This window comes from Peromyscus leucopus, chromosome 5, assembly GCF_004664715.2.
Source record: "Peromyscus leucopus breed LL Stock chromosome 5, UCI_PerLeu_2.1, whole genome shotgun sequence".
Classification (NCBI taxonomy): Eukaryota; Metazoa; Chordata; class Mammalia; order Rodentia; family Cricetidae; genus Peromyscus; species Peromyscus leucopus.
Window position 1 is genome coordinate 87,122,286 of NC_051067.1, and position 26,420 is coordinate 87,148,705.

Sequence of the window (26,420 nt, forward strand, 5' to 3'; positions counted from 1 at the left end):
TCTGACCCCCGGGCAACTTTATTTATTAACATACAATTAAAATCACATTTCAGTACAGATAGAATACCACCATAAACCACTCCACCTGGATTGTGTAACACTAACCATTGTGAAAAACTGCCCCATGTCTTGCCTAATACCAGGGCCCTGTACAAACAGTGGACACTGCTGGGTGGACTGTTCTACTCTGCCTTGTCAAAATAAATCAGTCACTCAGGTTCCTCCTCTACAGGAAAATCTCTCAGACCTGGGTCTGGCAGCCAAAGGCTGATGCTGTCCTGTGTGGCAGCCAAAGAGTTAATGCTATCCTGTATGACCCACCTATAACAACTATCCATAGCCAAAGACCTACAAGTGCTGTCCCCAATGAAGCTGTGGAGACCAAGGGAGCCTAGGGTAACTGTCTAGGCATGGGTAAGTCTGTCATTTTAACGGATACATATGCCATTTGGATCATACTTCCTGCTATAATTTATCTTTCTCAGGTTTCTGATGGTATTGAAGGCTAACTGTAGCTTCATCAATTTAGCAGCAACTGTGATCAATGCATCCACATATAAACCCCACTCCTTACTTTTCTAGAATTATTAGGTCACCTGATAAAAAGGCAAACTCACAGACAGGTTTGCCTTACTAACAGGCTTCATATTAAAGGACAAACAGGTTTCAGGTGTAACTTTTACTATTTAAAGGAACTTGCTTTCTAAAGGCTGCTCCCTGTAATCTACCACATACATGTCTAATGGTAAATAATTGGATAAAAAGTTTAAGGCTTATATAAATTGTAAAAATCCAAAAATAGTTTAAATTATAAACATCTGAGGATATAAAATGTCTAAGTTATGAGGATCTAAGGAAATGACTTAAGGTATATAAATATAAATTATTCTATGCTACTGTTATACTATACTGTTATACTTTGAATTCAAAAATTCAAAGCTTTAGCATTAATCAATGGAGTTCTTTAAACTTTTGTGTTCCCGCATGCAGCAGGAGATCCCACAGAACATTGCGGCTGGTTTAGCACTAGGATTTGATCTGCCTTTTGTGACTGTCATCTTTTGTGCCCACTACCCTTTGTCTGAAGTGTTTGAATCTTATCTGAGTTCCTCCTGAAGGATTCAAAAACTTGGTTGTGGGAGGACTTGGAAAGCTGAAAGGTCCCATGACTAAGAATTGCTCAGTCATTTGTTTCCTTCAGGGAGATTCAGATAAGAGGTTTCAGTATGTGGAAATTGGCTTGCTAAGGTGTAAATTGTATAACAAAAAATGCCTTTTGTGAAGCAACACAGTCAGTTAATCAGAAATTGGCTTCTCTGCTGATGCTAAGTCAAAATCATCCTGGAGTGTCCCTATTTCTTCCACAGACTCACACAAAACCGAACACTGACATCCCTGACTTTAAATGAACAGAAACTTCTTCAGGGACCAAGGGCAGACTTTTTGAATGAAAGTAATGATTTTCTCTAAGTGCTGTAGCAATACATTACAAGAAAGAGAGTGCAGAAGCCATGAAGCTTCCAAAGGAAAGAGAACAAATTCTCTTTATAATCCAGCTGTCCTGTTTTACTCCCAGAATTCCACCTCCTTTTTCCTTTTAAAACATCTATTCTACTTACTTGTTATTTCAGGTGGTCCCCAGGTCTGACTCTTCTACTCTGTGTTTTGATCATGGCCATACTCATTCTTGATGACTTCTCACACACTTGTGTCCCCTGTTGGGTGCCATTTACTCACACCAGTAGGAATAAGGGACATGACACTGAGGTGTTGAGTGGAGGACTGGGAATGAGAAATAAAGAAGACAAGAAATAAAAAATACAAAACAATGGTGGAACCTGGAGATCTTTCACAAGCTGATGACTTATGCCAAGCAAGTTTATTAAGAAGTACAGTATCATATATACTATTTGCAGAGGGAAAAACAGCCAAGGTTAGCAGAGAGCTAAGTCAGACAATGTTGGCAAAGAGAGTGGGAGACACTTCAGCTGTCTAAGGATTGATAACCACAGCCTCGGGGAAGAGTTGGGTCTCCAGACAGACCTTGTCAAGACCATCCCTGGATAAAGACACAGTCTAAAGTTCCCTATGTCCTTTTATAAGAGCCTCTAAGGTCTTGGGCTGATCTGGCCCCCTATAAGTGTCCTTCCCTATCTCTTCTGATTAGTTTTGGTTTGAAGTCTATTTGGTCAGCTTTTAAAATGGCTACACCTGCTCCCTCTATGAATTCATTTGATTGGAATATCTTTTCCTATTCTTTTACCTTGAGCTGATGTTTATCCTTAATAGCAAAATGTTCTTGGATTCAGCAGAAGGATGGACCCTGTTTACTAATACAACCAGTTAGTCTGTATATTTTTATTGGTAAAATCAAGACCATTAATGTTGAGAGTTATCAATGCTTATTGTTTACTGATTCCTGTTTTTTGATTATTTTTGTTATGCTTTGGGTTTTCCCTCTGTCTTTTAATTCCTGGCCCGGGGCTATTTATTCCTTGTGTTTTCTTGGGTGTGGCTAATCTCTTCAGGCTGAAGCTTTCCTTCTAGTGCCTTCTGTAGATCTGCATTTGTAGGTAGATACTCCTTAAATTTATTTTTATCATGGAATGTTTTCCTTTTTCAGTCTACTGTGATTGATAGTTTTGCTGGGTATAGTAGCCTGGATTGGCATCTGTGACCCCTTAGAGTTTGAAGAATATCCATTTAGGTTCTTCTGACTTTCAGTCTTCATTGAGAAGTTGGGTGTAATTCTAATGGGTCTGCCTTTATATGTTACTTGGTCTTTCCCTTTGCAGCTTTTAATATTCTTTCTTTGTTGTATACACTTAGTGTTTTGGTTATTTTGTGTTATGAAGAATTTCTTTTCTGGACCTGTCTATTTGGTGTTGTGTATGACTCTCATAAATTGATTGTGACTTCCTTTAGGCTAGAAAATTTTCTTCTATGATTTTGTTGAAAATACTTTCTGTGTTTTTGATCTGTGTTTCTTCTCTTTTCTCTACTCCTATGCCTAATAGATTTGATCTTTTAATAGGGTTCCAGATTTCTTAGGTTTTTATTTTTATTTTTTTTAAGTCTTGACATTTTCTTTGACTGAGGTATCTATTTCTTCTACCTTGTCTTCAACACCTAAGAGGCTTTCTTCCATGTCTTGTAACCTATTGGTGAGGCTTACCTTTGAGGTTTTTGCTTGACATTCTTAATTTTTCATTCCCAGTTTTATTTCAGTTTGGGTTTTCTTTAGTGATTCTATTTCTTTGTTAAATTCTACTTTCATTTCATAAATTGTTTTTATTATTTCATTCTATCACTTGTGTTTTCACAGACTTCTTAAGGGATTTATCCATATCCTTGAACATATTCATATTCAGCTATTTGAAGTCCTTGTCTTGTGCTTCAGCTATATTACATTTTCAGGCCTACTGTAGTAGGGTTACTGGGTTCTGGTGAAGGCATGTTGTCTTGGCTGTTAATGTTTGTATTTTTGTGGTTGTGTCTAGGCATCTGGGGCTGGTATGATTGATGTGACTCTAGATGTTGATGTACGGTCTTGTCTTTGTTGGGTGGGTGTTTCATTCTTTGTTTTTTGTGTCAATTTGACTGAAGCATGGGGTGCCCAGATATTTGCTTAAACATTATGCTATGTGTGTCTGAGAGGGTGCCTGGGGGTCAGATTGATATCCTAATGGTGGACTGAGTAAAGCAGAGTGCCTGCCCTAAATTGGACAGCCTCGAGAAATCCTTTGAAGTCTTGAATAGATATAAAACAGGCTGAGAAAGAGGGTGGACCTGCCATCTGACAGCCTTCAAAAGGAACATCAAACTTAAATGGAATCTTCTTGAGTCACAAGCCTGAAATACTTTGTATTAGAGCTTGTGCTGCTGATCCCATAGCTAGGCTTGCTGGTAGCAAATCTTGGGACTTGCCCATCCACTGTAATTATGTGAACCAATTCCTTGTAATCAATCTACAGAGACATATGCATACAAGTAAACTGTTCTGGTGAACAACCAGGAGAGCACAGCTTGTCTTGTCTTTGGCCCAGAATTTAGTTTCATGTGTTATCAAGGTTATGGGAAGTTTCTTTGGATTTTACTTGTCTGTTTCTACATTTCGAATGTTTCTGGGCAGATTTTGCTTTTAAAACATTTTATTTTGTATATAAGTGGGTTTTGCTTGTAGGAATGTCTGTGTACCATATACATGTAATACCTGAGACGTTCAGGATAGAGTGTCAGATCCCATGGGACTAGAGGTACAGGTGGTTGTGAGCTGCCATGTGGGTGCTGAGAATTGAACCCAGGTCCTCTGGAACCCAGGTCCTCTGGAAGAGCAGCCAGTGCTCTTAACCACTGAGCCATCTCTCCAGTCTCCAACTTTTTCTTTTCATTTATTTTCTTTATTCAGCAAAATCTGGGGTTTGTGTGTGAGCCAGATCTTTGACTTATTTGGTTTAAAGAGCTAACGCAGCTCATGATAAGAAAGCATGTTCTTGATTTTGCAACCTAGTTCATATTAAGATTTATATTCTCTAGACTTGGGAGCAGGGGTTGTTGAGACAAGTTCTGACTGTGTAGCCCAGGCTGGCCTTGAACTTCCTACCCCATCTCAGCCTCTTGAAGGTTGGAATTACAGGTGTGTGCCAGCAAGCTGGCCTCTTTCTAGACTTTTTGATTTAAAAAAATGTATTTTTGTTGTTGCTGCTGTTTATTTTTGAGAAAAGATCTTGCTCTATGGCCTAGGATGGCCTGTAACACATAGACTGACAACAGACACAAATACACACACTCACGCACTTACACCCCTTCCCACGTATTAGCACACTAAACATATAAACACGCTCACACATGCTCACATGCATACTCATACCTTCACACACACTCACATTCCCACACTCAGACACACTCAGTCACACATGCTCCCCACACACATTTACATGTGCATGGGTCTGTGTGTGCTCATGTGTGCATGCTTGTGTTCATATGTCCAGGTAGTGGCTTTTTCTGGGCTCCCTTTCTGGGCCAAAGGATTGATCCTCCAAAAGGATCAGTTGTCTTAAATTCCCTCTCCATGAGTCTGTCAGCCAGGGAAGAGCCAGGAGAGGCAGCCAGAGGTTGAACCACACCCAGAAGGATGGGCCCTTCTGCTGAGGAAGGCCTGCATGTGATGAGACTGCCAACACTGCCATGGGTCATCAGAGAGTCCCCGTGTCCTCTGATAATGGAGGTACACCACTCACCCCAAGTCTTCTGTGGTTCAGACACTGTGAGTATCATTGTCTGACTTTCTCTTTTGAGTCTTGAATTTGAACTCTCTTGAGACTTGAAGAAAACACACACATCTAGTGATTTAGTTTGTGTCTCCGCCAGAGAATCTAGAAGAGCAGAATGAAGCCATGTTGTTTCCATCCTCCGGTGACACACAGAGAGGCAGGGTCAGCATGTGACGGGGGTCATTCTTAGCCACTGGACTAGTCACTCATTTCCTATGTCTGCTTTAAATTCAACTAATTTCCAAGTTTCAGAGAGACAAGTACCACAATTACTAATCTGTTCTCAGAGTCTTGAGCATCCAACACCCAGTCCGTGTGTTCTGAACAGATGAGGAAACAGATGGAAATTGTTCTGGGGAAGAGCAAAGTGACAGAGATGCCCAAGCAAAGGGACAGAAAAAAAGATTTTCACTTGGTGATGCTCGAATCTTAAATGGTCTTTTAATATAAACCCGGAGCCAGATATTGAGGTAAATGCTGAAAGATCAGAGAGACAAAGGAACAAGCCACTGCCACGTCTTACCTCACCAACTCCACGAATCCTCTGTTTGAAAGTCTCTGAGTCCTCAGCCGAAAGGGGCCTAGTTCCTGTCTCCTCACGCTTTATATACCTTTCTGTGCCCAGCCATATCACTTCCTTCCTAGTGCTGGGATTAAAGGTGTGTGCCACCACTGTCTGGCTTCCATGTTTAATCTAGTGACTAGCTGTCCTCGGATCCTCAGGGAAGCTTTATTTGATACACAGTGTATCACCACAGCTTGGGAGTGAGGACAGCCTGTGCTCACGTGTTCTCCACTCAGTGCTTTTTAACACATTATCCCAGCAGTTCCTTCCGGTAGAGCGCTAAAAGGCAAGCTGAACTTTACAACCTCTTCCTCTGAGGGACTGGAAATGCTTTTGATCTAAGTCTTGGATATATATTTTATGTTTGTAATCTTGTAAATTGCATAATTTTCCTCTTTCATGTTAGACCTCAACATAGAAAATTTTAAGTCAGGAATGAGGAGCCGGTGGTGTGCAGGCAGACGTGGTGCTGGAGTATTAGCTGAGAGTACATCTTGCAGGCAATAGGAAGTTGACTGTGACCCTGGGCAGTATCCTGAGCAAAGGAAACCTCAAAGCCTGCTCCCAGAGTGACAATCTTCCTTCAGCAAGGCCACACCTACTCTAACAAAGCCACACCTCCTGATAGCGTCACTCTCTATGAGCTTATGGGGGCCAGTGACATTCAAACTACCACACTGGCCAACCCTTCTAGCCAATTGGTGGGCTCCAGGTGAAGACCCTGCCTCAGAAATATAAGATGGAGACAGATTGAGGAAGACATCCATTGTTGCTCTTTGGCCGCTATATGCAAGCTATGTTCACATGAATGTTCCACATGCACCTGTGCCATTTATCAGTCTCACATTGTCTATCAGTCACTTTTAATCTATTCCTTACAGTGGACTTAGCCCTGTGTTCCATGCAAGCCAAGTGACTTTTCTCCAGGTCAGCCAAGTTCCTCCATCAGGTCCTTGAGAAGTTTATAATAGGTATCAAAAGACATCAATCATACAAGCTCAGTCTCTTCCCTTCAATTTCATCCCAATCCTTTCTGCATAATTTCTGTAGTCAGCACACAGTACCACCGCTGGGTACTGAAGGCTTGGCGCCACTGGACCCAGGCGACAGCGTCGGGTAAAGCGCTGTAACTCTTTAACTTGGGTTGTTTCTGGTTGAGAATACAAAGCTCAAGTGGAACAGTGAGAGGCTGACGGGGTGGAGGTCAGATAACACCTGCTGGGTGCTTATTAATGATTCAACAAGGGTGAGCATGTGGAGCAACCGCCGCTCCTCCCAGGCAGGCGCTGCTGGTGAGCAAGATGGATGGGGCCAGCACAGAGGAGGAAGACTGCGCGTTCACCAGCATCTCGCTAACAGATGACGCAGGTAGGGAAGGTGTGCACGGATGCTCAGGCAGCTCTCTGACTGCTAGGTGGTTGGAAATATAACCTTTATTACCTTTATTATAACAGCAAGACATACTCATTGGAGAAGAGTTGAAAAAGTATAGTTAGGAACGTCAGTTTTTAATTGAGAGCAGTTTTTCTTCTTCCTTTTAAGTTAAGTAATAGCCAAGGTTCCCATGGCTACATTAGATGGGCTTTTAAAAAATAAATCAACAAAGAAAAATAGAAAGTGTTCATTTCCTAGTTCAGGAAACATGACCTCAACGTTGTTTCTAAATCTATGGTATTGTTAATGTTCCTTTGTTCATTTCTTCTCTACTTTATCAAATAGTTTTTATTATTTCTGAAAAGTGACCTAGAATATGCTCCGACTAGCTTTAAGACCTGTGTCAGAAATGTTTAGTTTTAAGCAAAGACAAAGTTTGCAGAATTTAACATGGGAGAAGGGATCTCAGAACAGTCACTCATCCAGCGTCTCAGAGTCTAAAAGAGACATTGCTGAACACTGAATTGCTGGAGCTCTCCAGAACCACAAGTCCTCAAGTGTGCGTGTGCGTGTGTGCGTGTGTGTGTGCGCGTGCGTGAGTGTGTGTGTGTGTGTGTGTGTGTACTTGTGCCCTTGTGTTTGTGTGATGGTTTTCTAAGTCTCTATAGCACAGTCAGTATAAGAACCCAGCAGGACTGCAGCTAAGCTGTGGGGGTTACTGACTGTGACCAGCATGGAAGCAAAACCTGAGTACTTCACATCAATTGCTCTTTCATGCAGCCAAGCTTCTCCGCTTTCTCCCTGAATACTCACATTCAAAGTGTGTTTTTCTGATGTGCAGCCTGCCAGACAGTTACCACAGTGGACTCCGGGGGAGGCCCGCTGCAGACGGGCTGGGGTCTTGGGAATTCCAGGAGTATTTCCACCCTTCCTAGGAGAGGAAAGGTACAGTCGCAGGGCTGGAGACGGACTAGGGTGCTGCTTGCTGCCTTTTGTAGCGCTGAGGAAAGAAAGCAGCGAAGGAGACAAAGACAGAGAAGAAAGCCTGTTTCTTGGCTTCTGAAGTCGGGGTGACAGCCATGGTGCATGCCAAATCCTGTAGTCTCTGGTCTGGGCGACTGCTTTAGAGCCTGGACACAGACAGGTCACACACTTCTGTGCATTGTAAAGTGGGCTGAGAGAAGGGAGACTTTCTGAAACACCCCTCTCTTTATTTATCCACTCAGCCACACCCTAATTATTATATACAAATAAAAATATTACATAAATACGTTAAAAACTTCAGATCTCTAGTGTGTTTTTATGAGAACACTTAAACCCACCCTCTCGGTAATTTGGAGTATATAATATGCTGTTATGAACTACAGTCAGCAAGATCCTCACTGGACTTCTTGAATTATTTATCTATTACTTACATATTATTTTTTACCTTTTACCCAGCATCTCCCCTGACCTTTCTGGCTCCCAGCCTCCATTAACTCCCATTTCTGTTCTCTGTTCCAGTAAGCTTGGCATCCTTGGCACCCTTAGATTCCCTCTGTAAGCAAGAGAGGGCAGCATTTGCCTTGCTGTGTCTGGCTTACTTCACTCAACACAATGACCCCGAGCTCACCCATGGTCACAGAGCTGGTGGAATCTCCTTCCATTTTAAGGCAGAACACTATTTCATTATTAGTGTGTGCCACCTTAATTAATCTGGCTATCAACAGGTCCTCCGACTCTCAGATCGATTCCCAGTTTCCCTTCTGGTGGCCACAGCACCAACCTTTCCGTTGTCCTTCCTAGTCCAACTCTTACTCTTCACTCTTGGTGTCTGCCCCCCCCCATCCCTATTGGCTGAAGTTCAACACATTGAGTTGTTACTCAGTTGCTATTTCCTGTCTCCACCTGTCCCTCAGTGTCATTTCCTGCCACCTTATGTGGGCTCAGGGGGAGACACTTAGTGTTCCCTGTACACGATTCCTATTTCACGTCTAGGTTCTGAGTGGTTCCTCTGATTGCTTGAAATAATACACCTACCTCTGTCTTCCCTGGCTAACCCCTACTTTCCTGTAAGATCTCACTCAGGCAGTGTCTCCTCCAGAAAGCCCTCCTTGAACTCCTCAGGCTGGCAACTTAACCTCTTTTCTCCTTAAGGACCTTGAATGCCCCTTATCAGTCAGTATTGCTGAGTAGCATTGTGATATCCCTGTCAACCCGCCAGGATCTTGACCCACCTGTGAGACAACCCTGAGGCATGTCTGCGAGGGAGTTTCTAGATTGGGTTAACTGAAGCGGGAACCTCCACCCTAAATGTGAGTGGCAGCATTCCACAGTCTGGAGTCCCAGACTGAATAACAAGGAGAAAAGCGAGCTGAGCATGTCTCTCAGCTTCCTGATTGCCGATGCCCTGTGATCAGGCACCTCCTGTTCCTGCTAGGGTCCCTGCCTTCACCATGATGAAGCAAACACACCTTCTCCCTTCAGCTGCTTCTCGTCAGCTATTTGCTCATAACAATAAGAAAAGTAACCAATATAAGCATATTGTATACGCATACGATGTACATGTAAATCTCACGCAATAGACTATGAGCATCTAGAAGACACAACCCGGACTTTATTCAGACTAGATTTGTGTGTGTTTCATTGAAACAAGTCAGGCAGGCAGCCATTCCTAAATTATTTCTGTAATTTTTTTGAGCCTCCTTCCTATACTTTGGGATCAGTTTGACCCTGCTCTCAGGAAATATCTACTCTCACCTGCCGGGCAGTGGATGGGACCCGCTTAGCTGCAGAACTGTCATGGGGTGGTGTGGCAGGAAGGGCCTGTGCTCTGGAGAAGCCAGGATTTGACTCTGCAAGCCTCAGCTCTTCAGATGCAAAGTGACCCTAAGAAAATGCCTCAGAATCCCTTTGAGGATTGAGATGACCATGGAGGTATCTGGAATCAGCGTGTCAAGCAGCAAGCGCATTTCAGCTCCTCTGCTCCCGCTTCAGGAAGCTCCTAACAAAGTCCCGTAGTTCTCATGGTAACCACGGTGTGGAGTGGACTCTGTACTGTAAACCTGGACTGCCTCCTGACTGGTCCTGATAAATAGGCTTGGGGAGGGACAGGGAAGGTGGATGTGCACAAGAGCACAGTTCCTTCCTCACAGTGAAGCCCCTTCCTCTCTGTCACCCCCGTGTCCTTCCACTGTGCCTCCCTTTACGCCTCAGCCTGCTTTCTGACCCTGCTTTCTGAAGCTCTCCTGAATCATAGTCAAAGCTGCTTTCGGTATCAGCTGGTTAGCCCCCCCTGCCAGGTTGTACTGTGCTTCTCAGACAAGTGACACAATGGTTATGCGCTTTGTATTCGGTACCACTTCCTCCCACCACGCAGGACTTGCTGCAGCCCCTCACGACTGCTCAGAATAGCCAGGTTTGAAAAGCTTTCAGAAGGCCCTCTGCTGTCTCCTTGGCCAAGCAGATGAAACATTAATTAACGTTCCAGGACAAGGTAGCAAGGGCCTGGGTTCGTTTTCCTCTCATCCATCCTTTTAATACGAGCTAAAGAGGGAAACAGATTTGTGGCTGCCCAGCCTAGGGAAGTCCTGAGCCCCAACAAGAGTCCTGCTCATGCAGAGACCCTGCTCATGCAGAGGCCCTGCTCATGCAGACAAGAGGCCCTGCTCATGCAGAGACCCTGCTCATGCAGAGGCCCTGCTCATGCAGACAAGAGGCCCTGCTCATGCAGACAAGAGGCCCTGCTCATGCAGAGGCCCTGAACATGCAGAGACCCTGCTCATGCAGAGGCCCTGCTTCTTTCCCGGTGCTAAAGGGAGGCAGCATTTGCAGCTGGCATCTCACTCCCATGTCTGCTGTGTGGCTGTAAACAGCTTTGCTAGGTTACAGTGGACACCCTGGGAGTCCACTATGCTGAGGAGAGTTCTGGAGTGGACATGTTACTGGACAAGTTCTTAGGATGTGGAGAATGTCATCCATGTGTAGACACATGCACACTGGTGTGTGGCAGGGTGGGATGCTGGCCAGAATTAGTGGTAATCCCTGTGTTGTGTCTGTTTACACCTCCTAGTGAATTTGGTCATGAGCAGTAACTGTTTGTATTTATTTTACATACATACAGTTTCCCCTTCCTCCTCTCATCTGGTTCCCTCCCCCCACCTCCTTTCTACCCCCCTCTCCCCATCTGCTCCTCAGAAAGGGTCCAGAAAGGCCTCCTATGGGAGTCAACACAGGCTGGCATCTCAAGTTGAGGCAGGACCAAGCTCCTTCCCCTGCCTCACGGCTGAGCAAGGTGTCCCATCATAGGGAATAGATGAACAGTAACTTAAAAGATTATTCAGGGAGATGGGGAGATGGCTCTGTCAGTAAAGTGATTGCCACAGGTGCAGTGGTTAGGTTTTGGTCAACTTGCCACAACTAGAGTCACCTGAGAAGAGGGGACCTCAATTGAGGGACTGCCTCCATCAGGTTGGTCTTTGGACAAGTCTGCAGGAACATTTTTCTTGACTAATGATTGATGTGGGAGGTTCAGACCACTGTGGGTGGTGCTCCCCTTAGGTGGTGGGTTGGTGCTCCCCTTGGGTGGGTCAGCAAGCTGTGCAATCCAAGGAGAACATGTCAGCAAGCAGCATTCTTCTGTGGTTTCTGCTTCAAGTTCCTTCCTTGAGTTCCTGCCCTGATTCCCCTCAATGATAGACTGTGAAGTGGAAATGTAAGCCAAATAAACCCCCTTTTGAATTGCTTTTGCTCAGTGCTTTACCGCTGTAACAGAAAATAACCAATACACTATGCAAATATGAGGATCTGAATTCTGATCCTGTGCAGTGATGTAACAAACCCAGCCATGGGTCTGGCATGATAGTGTAGCCCTAATCCCAGCTCTCAGAAGGCAGCAGCAGGCAGATCTCAGTGAGTTTAAGGTCAGCCTGGTCTACAGAGTGAGTTCCTGGGCTACATAGTGAGACTGTCTCAAAGGGAAAAAAAAAAAAAAGCCAGACAAGGCAAAGCAGTATGTGTCTGTAGCCCCAGAGCTGGAGAAACAGAAACAGTATGGTTCTTGGGGCTTGCTGGCCAGCTAGTCCTACCTAATCAGTGGTCTTCAGCTTGAGTGAGAGATCCTGCCTCGAAACATAATGTGGACAGTGATGTCAGTGTTAGGGTCCTGGAGAAGTTCCACAAAAGACCATCATCCCAGCAAGAGTATTTATTATCTCAAGAAAGCTTCCAGCATGCTGGGGCTGGCCATCCCACACAAAGGCAACCTATAACCCAAGAGGAATTCACCAGGCTCCCTTTAAGCATAGCCAAGGGGAGTTCCTAGGGCAGTTAGGTCATTTTAGATGTGATTGGCTTAAGCAAGTGGCAATCATATTAATATATTCTAATTGACTAGGGCTAGTCAGGGACTGGTTAGGGCTACAGTTTTTCCATTTTTTGGCATGGTGTGTTGTGTCGTATGCCATGTATGGAGATATCCAGATACCTTTAAGGGTGTCAGAAAGACCATCTGTTCTATGGGGGGAAATGCTGTCTTCCTCCAAAACAAATGAGTGTATTCATCACACCTAGCATGGCAGAAAGTCTCAGCATGCTCATCTGGCATCTGAGTCCCTCTGAGTATGAATGGTGACATCACCATAAGTGAGACATCTGTCCCTCCAAGCTGAAGATAATATGGATGAAGGCATTAGGAATTCCTCCCAGGTGTGGGGAAAACATGTCTTAGAGACTCAGCACAAGGCATTTAAGAAGGGGTTAGCTGACTGCCAGCAGTGCTGAGGATGCCCAGCTCAGGGTCTCTGATGCATCACTATGCGACGTTACATCCTCTCTCTGCAGAAATCTCTTCAATCATAGAAGTCATACTGAAACAAATGAGCTACACAATTAAAAGAATCAGCTAAACAAACAAGCTTAAGGAATGGACTGCTGTGGCAACATCTAAATATTTTCAGTAATCTAGAACATCCCCTCATTTTCTCACCAGAAGATAAGTATTAATGTTTTGACTCTTCCTTTAAAAGACAAAACTGTCCTCAGTCTCCTCACAGCAACAGGGTCTTTTCCTCTTCACTAGATTCACAACAAGCAGAAGCAGAGGTTACAGCTTTCATTTACTCAGAATCCCTGACAATTGTGATACACCCCCCCCACCAGGGGAGAGCCCCCAGGGGTTTTATTTACTTCAATATACCCCCTAATCATGCTTTTGGGTCCTGGATGGGAAGTGGGAGGGAGGGGGGGAGGGAGAAAGAGAGGGGGAGGGGGAGAGAGGGAGAAAGAGGGAGATGGGGAGAGAGGAGGGGAAGGGGAGAGGAGAGAGGGGAAAGAGAGGGGGAGAGGGGGAGGAGAGAGAAGGGGAGGAAGAAGAGAGGGAGAGAGGGAGAGAGAGAATATGAGTCACATTAAAAGTTTCTCCAGAAAGCCATGTTGTTTTATTCTTTATTTTTGGTTTTCGAGATGGCTGGTTTTGTGTGTCAGCTTGACACAAGCTAGTCATCAGAGAGGAAGGAGCCTCAGTTGAGGAAATGCCTCCATGAGATCCAGCTGTAAGGTATTTTCTCATTTGGTGATCAATGAGGGAGGGCCCAGCCCATGGTGGGTGGTGCCATCACTGGACTGGTAGTTGTGGGTTTGTTGTGCCCAGCTCACAAGTCCCCCAAGGAAGACCACCACAGAGCCATTATCCGATGCAAGCACACAGAGGTTTTTATTAACAAAACAAGCAAGCTTGGTCCACCACCCAGCATCCAACACAGCGGGTGGAGGAGAACGCCCAGAGCACTCACTTGAAGGGGTTTAGATAGGGAAAGTTTACATGCAGCTTGGGATTGGATGAGGGGGCTAGGGGTGAGATAAGCATAAGGTTACTAATTACTAACAGGATTCAGGGTATCTACAGAGACATAAGTTTTTACTCCCCATGTCCTGCTTTTGTTGACACATTCAGATTCATTGTTCCAGTCCTACTCTCCTCTGAGGTCAGCTTCTGGTCACTTGAGTCCATTACTTCCCATATCTTGTTTTGCCAAGTCCAGGATACACAGATTTATTGTCCCAGCCTTATAAGTTCAATTTCTGATCACTTCTAAGACTGCTGGTCAGCAAATACCTTTGGAGGAGGGGAGGGGGAAGTGTCTCTCAAGATGGCTACTGATTTTTCCCTTTCATGTTCTATAAGAAAGCAGGCCAAGCAAGCCAGGGGAAGTAAGCCAGTAAGCAGTACCCTCCATGGTCTTTGCATCAGCTCCTGCCTCCAGGTTCCTGTCCTGTTTGAGTTCCTGTCCTCACTTCCTTCAGTGATGAACAGCAATTAGATAAACCTAATAAACCTTTTCCTCCCCAACTTGCCTTTTGGTCGTGGTGTTTCATCACAGCAATAGAAACCCTAACTAAGACAGGGTTTCTCTGTGTCGCCCTGGCTGTCCTGGAACTCACTTTGTAGACCAGGCTGGCCTTGAACACAGAGATCCACCTGCCTCTGCCTCCCAAGTGCTGGGATTAAAGGTGTGCGCCACCACCACCCAGCAGAGAAAGTGGTGTTTTGCTACCTTAGAGTCTAGTATTCAGTATGAACCCTCAACGTTGAGACATGAAGGGTCTCTTGGTAGCCTGTTGAGTGGGATCCATAGGCCTCCTCTCTTCCTTTCCACCTGAATGTGTGCATGTGTGACTCCTTTTGCTGTGGAAGCAGTTAGGAGTAGCTTATGCTCTTCCTGTCCCTGCACAGGGCCTTCACCTCCTCTCGGCATACAAAGGGCTCTGCAGCTATAAATAACTCTTCCGTGTTAATATTTAGCTTGGGCACCCCCAGCACCACAATCAAGGTCATGCTAAGTATTCAGAAAGCTTCGTTTGCTTAAAAGAAAAATTGCAAGAATTTCTTTAAACCATGTTTCTTATCACTTTAAAATTCTTTTGAAGTACTGGATGGCTTTCCCTCCCTGCTGCTGTGAAGCCCCTTAAATAGTACCTGCATGGTGGATGTCTGTTCTTGCTTTGAGCCCTTTCACAGAAATGATTCTGATGTATATGATTGTTGATCTCAAAAGAGTCAATTTCCCAGCCAGTGAGTGTCTAGAGAATTGCCCAGGGTGAGCCTATATTTCAAAGTGCTTCTCTAAGAACAATTCTTGTACATCATGTTATTTTAAAACTAACATAAATTCTAATACTTTTATTTGTCCACTTTGTAATTTGGGACATTATCATTTTTCCCTGAAGTACAATCATTTGATGGAGAGCGAGTAGGTGAATTCATAGCTAGCAGGTTTGCCACGCTCCCATGACTGTATTTTGAAGGCTCTTTTTAGTGTTTGTTTGTTTGTTTTTCGTTTTTTTAAAATTAAACCTTTGCCAGGTGGTGGTGGTAAAAACTTTTAATTCCAGCACTTGGGATGCAGAGGCAGGTGAATCTGTATGAGTTCAAGGGCAGCCTGGGCTACAGAGTGAGTTCCCAGATAGCCAAGGTGACACAGAGAAATCCTGTCTTGAAAAACAAAACCAACCAACCAACCAACCAACCAACCAACCAACCAACCAACCAACCAAACACCCAGGCAGGTCTTGCAGAATGATGACTCATCTAGTCAATTTCCCTGGAGGTCCTGGGTTCTGTTGACAACTAGGAAATCTGTTGGCTTCTTTAGAAATGCAGATAACTTGTTACCATATTGAAAACAAACAAACAAACAAACAAACAAACAAACAAAAACAAAACTCATCACAAAACAAAGAAAGTCACAAAAGTAAATATATGAAGTAAACCCATGTTTTTTTTTTGTTGTTGTTGTTTTGTTTTGGTTTGGTTTGGTTTTTTGAGGTAGGGTTTCTTTGTGTAGCTTTGCGCCTTTCCTGGATCTCTCTCTGTAGACCAGGCTGGCCTCAAACAGTTTGTGTGGTAAGGAAGCCAAGTCCCTGCCCAGACCCCTGCCTTGACTATTCTGCAGTCATGACAGGCTGTGGAAAATACCCAACAGAATGTAGGCCCCTGGCACAGCACAATGTGCCCTTGAGCCCTGAACCTTGAGTCTAGCTCTAGTTACAGGAAAACATCGCCTCACACAGTAAAAGATGCCAATTAAAAGTTACAGCCAGCAGGGTCAGGATAAAGAAAATATGTAGGAGCCACAACAACTGCTAAGGAAGATAATAGTTTTCTTGCAGCTGCAAACTAACTAAGGACAGCACCTCCGGATGAGAGAAAAGCATCAAACCTGAGTCTGCTCTCTCTCCCCCTTCCCTTCCCTTCCCTTCCCTTCCCTTCCCTTCCCTTCCCTTCCCTTCCCTTCCCTTCCCTTCCCTTCCCTTCCCTTCCCTTCCCTTCCTTCCCTTCCCTTCCCTTCCTTCCCTTCCCTTCCCTTCCCTTCCCTTCCCTTCTTCCCTTCCCTTCCCTTCTTCCCTTCCCTTCCCTTCTTCCCTTCCCTTCCCTTCCCCTTCCCTTCCCTTCCCTTCCCTTCCCTTCCCTTCCCTCCCTTCCTTCTTCCCTTCCCTTCTCTTCCCTTCCCTTCTTCCCTTCCTTCCCTTCCCTTCCCTTCCCTTCCCTTCCCTCCCTTCCCTTCCTTCTTCCCTTCCCTTCTCTTCCCTTCCCTTCTTCCTTCCCTTCCTTCCCTTCTTCCCTTCCCTTCCCTTCCCTTCCCTCTCCTTCCCTTCCCTTCTTCTTCTTCCCTTCCCTTCCCTTCCCTTCTTCCCTTCCCTTCCCTTCCTTCCCTTCCCTTCCCTTCCCTCCTTCCTTCCTTCCCTCTTCTCTCTCTCTCTCTCTCTCTCTCTCTCTCTCTCTCTCTCTCTCTCCTTCCCTCTTTCTCCCTCTCTCCCTCTCTCCCCTCTCCCAGTAAAGCTCTAAAAAGGTAACCATGGCTTGTGATTCTTCCAATCAGCACTCTCCTCTGCCGGCATGGCCGCCAGCCACGAGCAGTGTGCTGTTTAACCAACATTGGTGTCCCGTCCAACACTCTGGTTATGACACATAGAGCAACCAATAGCCTTGACAATAGCCTGGGTTGTTTGGAGGTTTCCATGGAACCCATTTGGCCATAGCTCAGTTAGCTGTGACCCAATCCTGGTACTGGAAGCTTCATTTGGTGATGAGATGTCCAGATGGGGGTTTGTCTCGCTTGTTATTTGGCGATTTCATTTAGATCTGCTTCATATTGAAAGGGAAAAATCAGGAGTCATCTTGAGAGACGCTTCCCCCTCCCCTCCTCCAAAGGTATTTGCTGACCAGCAGTCTTAGAAGTGATCAGAAATTGAACTTATAAGGCTGGGACAATAAATCTCTGTATCCTAGACTTGGCAAAACAAGATATGGGGAGTAATGGACTCAAGTGACCAGAAGCTGACCTTAGAGGAGAGTAGGACTGGAACAATGAATCTGAATGTGTCAACAAAAGCAGGACATAGGGAATAAAAATGTGTGTCTCTGCAGATACCCTGAATCCTGTTAGTAATTAGTAACCTTATGCTTATCTCACCCCTAGCCCCCTCATCCAATCCCAAGCTGCATGTAAACTTTCCCTATCTAAACCCCTTCAAGTGAGTGCTCTGGGCGTTCTCCTCCACCCGCTGTGTTGGATGCTGGGTGGTGGACCAAGCTTGCTTGTTTTGTTAATAAAAACCTCTGTGTGCTTGCATCGGATAATGGCTCTGTGGTGGTTTTCCTTGGGGGTCTTGTGACCTGGGCACAACAATATATGTATAGTTTAGGAAACTTCTACTGTATTAGGTTTCCTTATGAACTCTCACATGGCCTTTAGTTTTAGCTGCCTCTTCCCATATTCCTTCCTCTACCCCTCTTCCCTTCTCCTTGCTTGATCCTTTTGTTCCAGTGGCCCCTATCCATCCATAACTATCTATTCTATTTTTCTTCCCTAGGGAGATCCATCCATCCTCCCCAGTCCCTTCCTCTCTTCCTAACCTCTGTGGTTATACAGACCATAGCTTGTTTATCAATGACTTAACAGCTGACGTCCACATAAAAGTTCATACACACCATATTTGTATTTTTGCAGCTGAGTGACTTCACTTAGGATGATTTTTTTCTAGTTCCATCCATTAACCTGAGAATTTCATTTATTTTTTATTTTATTTTTAATTTTTTTTTGTTTGTTTTGTTTTGTTTTTTGTTTTTCGAGACAGGGTTTCTCTGTGTAGTTTTGTTGCCTGTCCTGGATCTGGCTCTATAGACCAGGCTAGTCTTGAACTCTGCGTGCCTCTGCCTCCTGAGTGCTGGGATTAAAGGCGTATGCCACCACCGCCGCCGCCGCCGCCGCCACCACCACCGTCCAGCAATTTCATTTTTTTAAATGGCTGAGTAATATTCTGTTGTATAAAATGTATCATATTTTCTTTATACATTCATCTGTTGATAGACCTCTAGATTGTTTCCAATTTCTGGGTATGAATAGAGCAGCTGTGAGCACTGTTTAGCAAGTGTCTCTGTAGTAGGATGTGGAGTCCTTTGAGTATGACTGGATCTTGAGGTAGGTCTATTCCCAGGTTCCTGAAGAGCAGTCACAGATCTCCATAGTGGCTGTACAAGTTTGCACTCCCACCAGCAATGGAGGAGTACTTCTCTTACTCCACATCCGTACCACCATGAGCTGTCATTTGTTTTATTGATCTTGGCCATTCTGATTGGTGTGAGATGAAATTTCAAAGTATTTTTGATTTACATTTCCATGATGACTAAGGATGTTGAACATTTCTTTAAGAGTCATTTGAGTTTCCTCTTCTGAGAATTCTCTTAGTTCTGTACCCTGTTTTTAAATTGAGTTCCTTGTTTTCTTGACATCCAGTTTTTTTTTTGAGTTGTTTATATATTTTAGATATTAGCCCTCTATTGGATGTGAAGTTGGTAAAAAGTCTTTTCCAATTCTGTAGGCTGTCACCTTGTCCAAATGGTAGTTTCCTTAACTGTACAGAAGATTTTCAGTTTCATGAGATCCCATTTATTAATTCTTGTTCTTAGTGACTGCTATACAATACTTTAAAAAAAATCAAAACTAATTTATGGGAGCAAGGAATCGATCCTAACCTGCAGGCTGACTTTGAGAAGCATTTGAAGCACCAATACTTGCCATCTGGGATTAAAGGTGTGCACCACCACTGCCTGGCACCTCTTTAATTTTTTAATGTGATTTTCATGCATACAATAATGTTTTATAATTTTAAGACATTATTTTGAAGAAGTGTGTAGCGATTCTAACCCCACTGTCCTGAACTGTTCAGATCTTTTATTTGCATCTCTGTAGGTTAGCCTCCAGGTTTCTCTCTGGCAAGGAGAAGGCAGGGTGGTAAACAGGACCAGTCCAGTAGTCCTTTATTCAGGCACCTACTTAACAGATATTTAATAAGCTTCCTTTGTCCCAGGCCCTTGAGAACAGCAGGTAAATTTAGGATATCTGGTTTGAGCCTCAGGCCTAGAGTGGAGGAAGAAGGCTGGGTGGCTGGACCGCCCACAGTGTCATCTTAATTCCCCTCAGGAATTAGGGGTTTACAACCCAACGCTGTCACATGGTAAAGTCTGAAGAAGAAAGATTCAGTTAGAGTCACAGTTCAGAGATCTCGATCTTCTGTCAGCTGTCTCCATTGCTTTTGGGCCTGTGGCAAAGCGGAGCCACCAGTTCAGGGAGAAACAGGAGAAGCTGCTCACCACGTTGTTGTGGAAGCAGCTGGCAAGACAAGCGGGACATCCGTCAGAGCCTCAACCCCAGTGGTCCAATTGTCCCAGTCAGGTGCCTGTCCTAATACTGCTTTCAAGTTTAGAACCCTAACGGCCTAATCTAATGATGAAGTCAGAGCCCTCATGATTTGATCACTGTTTATTGATTGGATCTGTCAGCTGGAGACCAAGCCTTCAGCACATGAGTCTTTCAGGGGAACACTATATACAAACCATTACAACATGGATCAAAAACAGAACTCTTGTTAAGATTATGACTTTAACATCTTCATATCAGATACTGTGACTCGGAGAAAGTTGTGGTGTAGAAGTGAGTTGTCATTTTGCTTGCTTTCCCTAAACCTTCTTCTACATGTTTTAACACATACTATATATTTTTATGTGCGTGTGCACATGCGCAAGTCTGTGTGTGTGTGTGTGTGTGTGTGTGTGTGTGTGTGTGTGTGTGTGTGCATGTGGCACATGTGTGGAGGACAGAGTAAAACTTTTGGAAGTCACTTCTCCCACCATGTCGGTCTCCCAGGGTTGAACTCAGGGCATTGGACTTGATGGCCATGTCTCAGGCTTGGCCTGCATTTCTTTTAAGGACAGTATTTCACCCCGTTTGGTCTCCTCCTGATGGAGACTGGTGAGTAAAGCATTGTAAGTGTGGAAACCGCCTCAGCCCCACCCCTCATTCCACAGAGGACTGGCCACTCTCCTTGGCTTTTGCCGAGCCCCTTAGACTCTCTCAGCTGCTCTCTGGGGCCTTGTCTCCACATCCTCTCTCCTCTCCCGCCATGGGCCCTCAGCCCTCCTCTTAGGGGATTTCATACCTGTTGTGGTTTGGATGTGAAATTGCTTCCTCAGGCTCATGTGTTTGAACCCTTGGTCTCCAGCTGCGGAGCTGTTTTGGACCATTGTGCAACCGTTAAGAGGTGGGTCCTGGCTGGAAGTGGCTCAGGATCACTAGGGCTGGGTCTGGGGCTTTCATAGTCTAGCCCCGCTCCCTGTTCACTCTCTAAGGATATAATGGGATCAGCTGCCTCACCCGCCTCACCTTGATGGGCTTCCCCTTGAACTGAAAGCTGAAGTAAACTCTTGTTATCATAAGTTGTTTCTTATCAGGTATGTGGTCATAGCAGAGGGAAAAGAAATGAGTATAACTCCTGACCCCACCATTCTGTCTCTCTGGCATGCTTGCTGAACACACCCTAAGACAGTGGTTCTCAGCCTTCCCAATGCTGCAGCCCTTCAGGACAGCTCCTCCTGTTGTGGTGACCCCCAATCATAACATTATTTCATAGTTTCTTCATAACTGTAATTTTGCTAGTGTTATGAATCATGTAAATATCTGACATGTAGGATATCTGTCGAGACCACAGATATCCTAAGGTATTGATGGCATCTGGTCTAAGGGATAAGGAAACACTTGACTAATCTGAGAGCAGTAATTTTGAGAGAGAGTTTTGACTTTATTTTTTTTTTTTTAAAGTGCTGGCTTAAATCATGGCAACTAAGTCCTCTAGGCAGTCACATCACTCCGTGAGTAATGTTTCCATCGCCCAACCTTTGGTTACGGGCTATGCCTTTCCCAGGAAAGTCACTGAGTAAGATAATACTTACAAGGGCTGGAGCTGAAGTCCTTGGGAGCAAATCCTGCTTCAGCTAGCTGTGGCGACTAATGTTGGGAAGTTACCCAACCCTTCCAAATGTCAGTGCCCCATCCAGTTGACAACAAATTGCACAGCATGCTTCACCCCCAGCGGCTTCCAGTCCCTCTCCAGCACAGGTGCGAAGTAAGCCCTTCGGTGGGATAAGCGGGAGGCAATGGTGTCAGCCCTCTTGTGGAGCCAAGGAGGGTTCTGGTTACACAGCACCCTCTGGCAATGGCCAAGTCACTCGAATCATTTCCTGTCTTTGTGATTTGTCTGGTGCACGCTGGTTGAAAAGGATATGATGGCTATGCACAAAACCCGCTTTAGAAGCTGCATGAAGCCCCTTCCCCCCTTAAAGTGATGAGCCCATCTTAGGAGGGATGATATACTCATTTCACTTACAGTGTCTGCTCATCCAGACCACTGCGATTTCTTATATTAACAGCTATTATTGCCTATGATTAGATCAACAGATTATGCTAGTGTTTGAGAGAGGTACTTTATTCTGCATTTTCATTTGGTATGCTTACAGAACGAGAGAAATTTCCTTAATAAATAAACTTTTTTTTTTTTTTTTTGGTTTTTCGAGACAGGGTTTCTCTTGTGTAGCTTTGTGCCTTTCCTGGAGCTCACTTGGTAGCCCAGGCTGGCCTCGAACTCACAGAGATCCGCCTGCCTCTGCCTCCCGAGTGCTGGGATTAAAGGCGTGCGCCACCACCGCCCAGCAATAAACTTTTTTTTGTCCTGAATACTACTTCTGTGTAGCAGCATACTACTGTATGTATAATAGCATGGGTTGCCATACTGATATAAAGCAACACCATTGCTCATTAGATCCGGGAACTGGTTAGCTGGTCATTCCCTTGTGGGTCTCTTGGGTGGCTGGAGTCCTGGCTATAGTCATCTGAAGCTAGATGGGCATCCATGATGGCCTATATACAGCCAGGATTGGATGCTGATCTTGCCTGATTATTGAGCTGTCAATCAGAGCCTTCCCCCAGAGCAAGTCCATGGGATGAAGTAATCCAAACCTGTTCAGATTCAAAGGGGAAGGAATACAGGCCACAATGCTTGGGAGGTCCAAAGAGTTTACTGTCCATTTATTTAGTTATTTGGACCTCTAGACATGCTGAAAAGGCTGTTTACATCCTTCCAAATTCGAATACACTCAGCCTCTTCAAACACCTTCCTTTTGAAGTCTCTGCTAGTGTGATGTCACGAGCAGGCTCAAGAGGGGGTCATGGGTGCAGACCCACAGGCGTACACAGTCCTTCCGGCTCAGTCCAGAAGAATGCCGGTCTGTCTGCTAGAGGCTATGTGAGTTAGGGAAACAGATTTGTGCTCCACTCCCACATGGTCACCAGGGAAGGACAGTGGCGATGTGTTAAGTACGGTCACTTCTCTTCAGTAAGCAGCTTCCAGTGGCTGGCCAGTGGGAGCCACACTGGAAGAATGGTTGGACCCTGAAGCGTTTCAGCATCAATCCTGCAGAGGAAGTCAGGGACTTATTCCTCTGACCTCTACACAGGACGAAAGAAACACAAAACCCAAACCCTACAAATCTTTTTGACAACTCTTCAGCTAAGATGCTCTATAAGAAATGTCAAAACCATGTTTTTTTTGAGTACGAAGAGACACAAATCACAGTGTATCGGTAAGGTCATTTAAGAAGCAGAAAATGTCACCAAGGATATAATAAATTATGAAGCAGTAAGTGAATTTTCTGTGTGTATGAAGGAGAAACTTACTTTGAGTTAGTTTCATCACTAGAGGTCACTAGTTTACCATCTCAAGAAGACAAATGAGCCGCCTTCTCTAAATTCTGCTCACTGGGGCCCCCACGTGGAGATCATAGGGTCTTCCATTCATGGAGTTTATCTTCTCACAGTTGTCAGATGCGTACATTATGAGGAAGTGCTGCTGGTTGTCACTCTCGGTGATGTTCCAAGATTGCTCTATGATGTGTGGAGAGCCGCCACCTCACCGCTGGAGCTCTCTGCCTCTCCGCCAGATGTGATGAGAAGCAGTGAGATACTTGGTGGAAACAGTTTGAACTCTGAGGTGAAAAGACACTATGACCACCGAGTGCTGTCCTCTTACGGCAAACACATCTCTCTGTCAACTCAGAAGAGTGAAGACCCCACGGCAGACTATCCAGCCAGCCAGAGTTTAGGGACCTGCATCTAGGCACGGTGCTGGGCAGTCCTCCATTTGTGGACAGGACACGGTTGCTGCCCTCAAGGAATATAAGAAATCAAATGCAAGGGATTTCCACTCAGCTCCAGTCGGTACTCATGCAAGCCAGAACCTTTCCCTCCTGTTCATTTATCTCATCTTCCCTGCTGACACACAGGATTCTGTTTCTGTAGTCAAACCCTCACGCACAGCAAAGACCAACGAGCTTCTTGTAAGACAGGGTCTTGCGATTCGGTCCATGCTGGTCCTGAATCTGCATCTCTCCAGCTCTGGGATTATGGCATGTGGCTGCCTGGGGCCAGGGCTGTCATTCTCTAATGTGATATTAAGGGGACATTAGAGGCCTTTCACACCACAAAGACATTTACAGGAAATGTTAAAATGCTGATTGGATGGTGGCCTTTGAGGTCTGTTAGGAAATACCTATTAACATTTATTTTGGCACAAAACTCTTTGGATGGAAAGACAGTGTGCCGAAGAAATGAACAACAGGAACAAAAAGATTCACGCAGATGTCTTTTGACATCTGTGAATGAACAAGGGAGCTCCAGTGTGCCCTGGAAATGTGTTAAGTTCTTCCCAGGGAGAGCTTGTTTGTAATCTACGTCATGTTGTCACAGGAAAACCCAGAGTTCATGGCTGTTGTCGGGGATGAATCAGAGACACACCTGGTTCTGCGTATAACGTCAGGAATGATTTTCCCCATAGCTTAAGGTCCCTTGAACTGACTTAAACTAGATGCCACTGGCTATTAGACCAGCCTCGGCCTCCTAGTGGCTTTCCAGAACCTTCTGCCTTTGTCGGGACAAGCAGAGGGGCCTGGCCCTGCCTCCCTATGACGAATGTAATTTTCCGAGAAATTATCAATTTTTTTTTGTTTTTGTTTTTTGAGACAGGGTTTCTCTATGTAGCTTTGCGTCTTTCCTGGAACTCACTTGGTAGCCCAGGATGGCCTCGAACTCACAGAGATCCGCCTGGCTCTGCCTCCCAAGTGCTGGGATTAAAGGCGTGTGCCACCACTGCCTGGCCGAAATTATCAATTTAGTCAATTATTTTAAAACAAATCACATGTAGGTTTTTTTTTTTTTACTTCCCCCCACCCAGTGTGTGTATGTGTGTGTATATGTGTAAGTATGTATGTGTGTGTGTGTGTGTGTGTGTGTGTGTGTGTGTGTGTTGGTGCACATGCACATGTGCTTGTAGAGGCCACAGGTCAGCCTTGGGAGTCATTCCTCAGGATGCCTACCCTACCTGGTGTGTTTGAGACAGGGTCTCTCACTGGCTGGGACTCATCGGTTCAGTTAGACTGACCAGCAAACCCAGGAGATTTGGTCGTCTTTACCTCCCTAACAAGGGAATTAAAAGTGCTCAGCTCCACAGTGAGTACTCACCCGAGCTCTCTCCCCAGCCCTTGTTCTTACTGGGAACTGTGGAGAAGTGAGGTTAAATGGTGAAAAAGAAAGCTCTGGTGTGAGCCACAAATGCCCCGATCTGTACCGCAGACATTCCTCAAGTGTTCCGATCACTGCTGAGACTTTCATCCTCCAGCTAGTGGGCTTTTCTTCCCTTTGAACCCGAAGGAACCCACCCGGGCTTTCTGAGACATTTGGAGATATTTTCCTAGAGATATTTATATAGTGGGCTGGGGAGGTGGGAGACAAGAATTTGTCACAGAAGTGAAGACAATTTGGGTCGGAGGGTCCTGAGAGAGCTGCTGCCATGGACCCTGGGGAGGGGGTCACTATTTTCTGTGGGCATGCCAAGAGTATGAACCACTTTCCTGGATTGGATGGATTGTTTCTGGAGCACCGTTCAGTGCCCAGGTACTACCGGCCCTGGTCCAGGAAAAGAAAGCTTCCTTCACTTTCTGTAGAAGCCATAGATTTCCAGGCTCAGTGCTCTGCCCCTGCACCACAACATGCTGCATATGTAGACACTACTACAGCCTTCCCACACCTTGAGACTCCGGGCAAAGCAGCACAGAATGAAGTTCATGCAGGGGTGAGGTGTGAGTGGTGGAGGCTGAGACTCTGACCCAGGCATCTCACTGTCAGCACATGCAGGGGTGAGGTGTGAGTGATGGAGGCTGAGACTCTGACCCGGGCATCTCACTGTCAGCACATGCAGGGGTGAGTGTGAGTGGTGGAGGCTGAGACTCTGACCCAGGCATCTCACTGTCTGTCAGCACATGCAGGGGTGAGTGTGAGTGGTGGAGGCTGAGACTCTGACCCGGGCATCTCACTGTCAGCACATGCAGGGGTGAGTGTGAGTGGTGGAGGCTCTGAGACTACTGACCCTGAGGGCATCTCACTGTCTGTCAGCACATGCAGGGGTGAGTGTGAGTGGTGGAGGCTGAGACTCTGACCCAGGCATCTCACTGTCTGTCAGCACATGCAGGGGTGAGTGTGAGTGGTGGAGGCTGAGACTCTGACCCGGGCATCTCACTGTCAGCACATGCAGGGGTGAGGTGTGAGTGGTGGAGGCCGAGACTCTGACCTGGGCATCTCACTGTCTGTCAGCACATGCAGGGGTGAGGTGTGAGTGGTGGAGGCCGAGACTCTGACCTGGGCATCTCACTGTCTGTCAGCACATGCAGGGGTGAGGTGTGAGTGGTGGAGGCCGAGACTCTGACCTGGGCATCTCACTGTCTGTCAGCACATGCAGGGGTGAGGTGTGAGTGGTGGAGGCTGAGACTCTGACCCGGGCATCTCACT

At 45.5% G+C, this 26,420-nt stretch overlaps 1 protein-coding gene across 2 annotated transcripts in view; it reads left to right on the forward strand.

Moving 5' to 3' along the window:
• Window positions 1–7,040: 7,040 nt before the first annotated feature.
• LOC114688097 (short coiled-coil protein) overlaps window positions 7,041–26,420 on the forward strand; it is a 32,076-nt gene continuing 12,696 nt past the window's right edge. Inside the window, exons 1-2 of one of the 2 annotated variants that reach the window (XM_037206124.1) lie at window positions 7,041–7,206; window positions 23,399–24,617. In XM_037206124.1, the coding sequence (XP_037062019.1) occupies window positions 7,140–7,206; window positions 23,399–23,697 (366 nt within the window). In that variant the 5' untranslated portion in view covers window positions 7,041–7,139 and the 3' untranslated portion in view covers window positions 23,698–24,617. Of the gene's footprint in view, window positions 7,207–23,398; window positions 24,618–26,420 lie in introns of those variants that run through there. The other variant, XM_037206123.1, reaches the window with a different exon arrangement.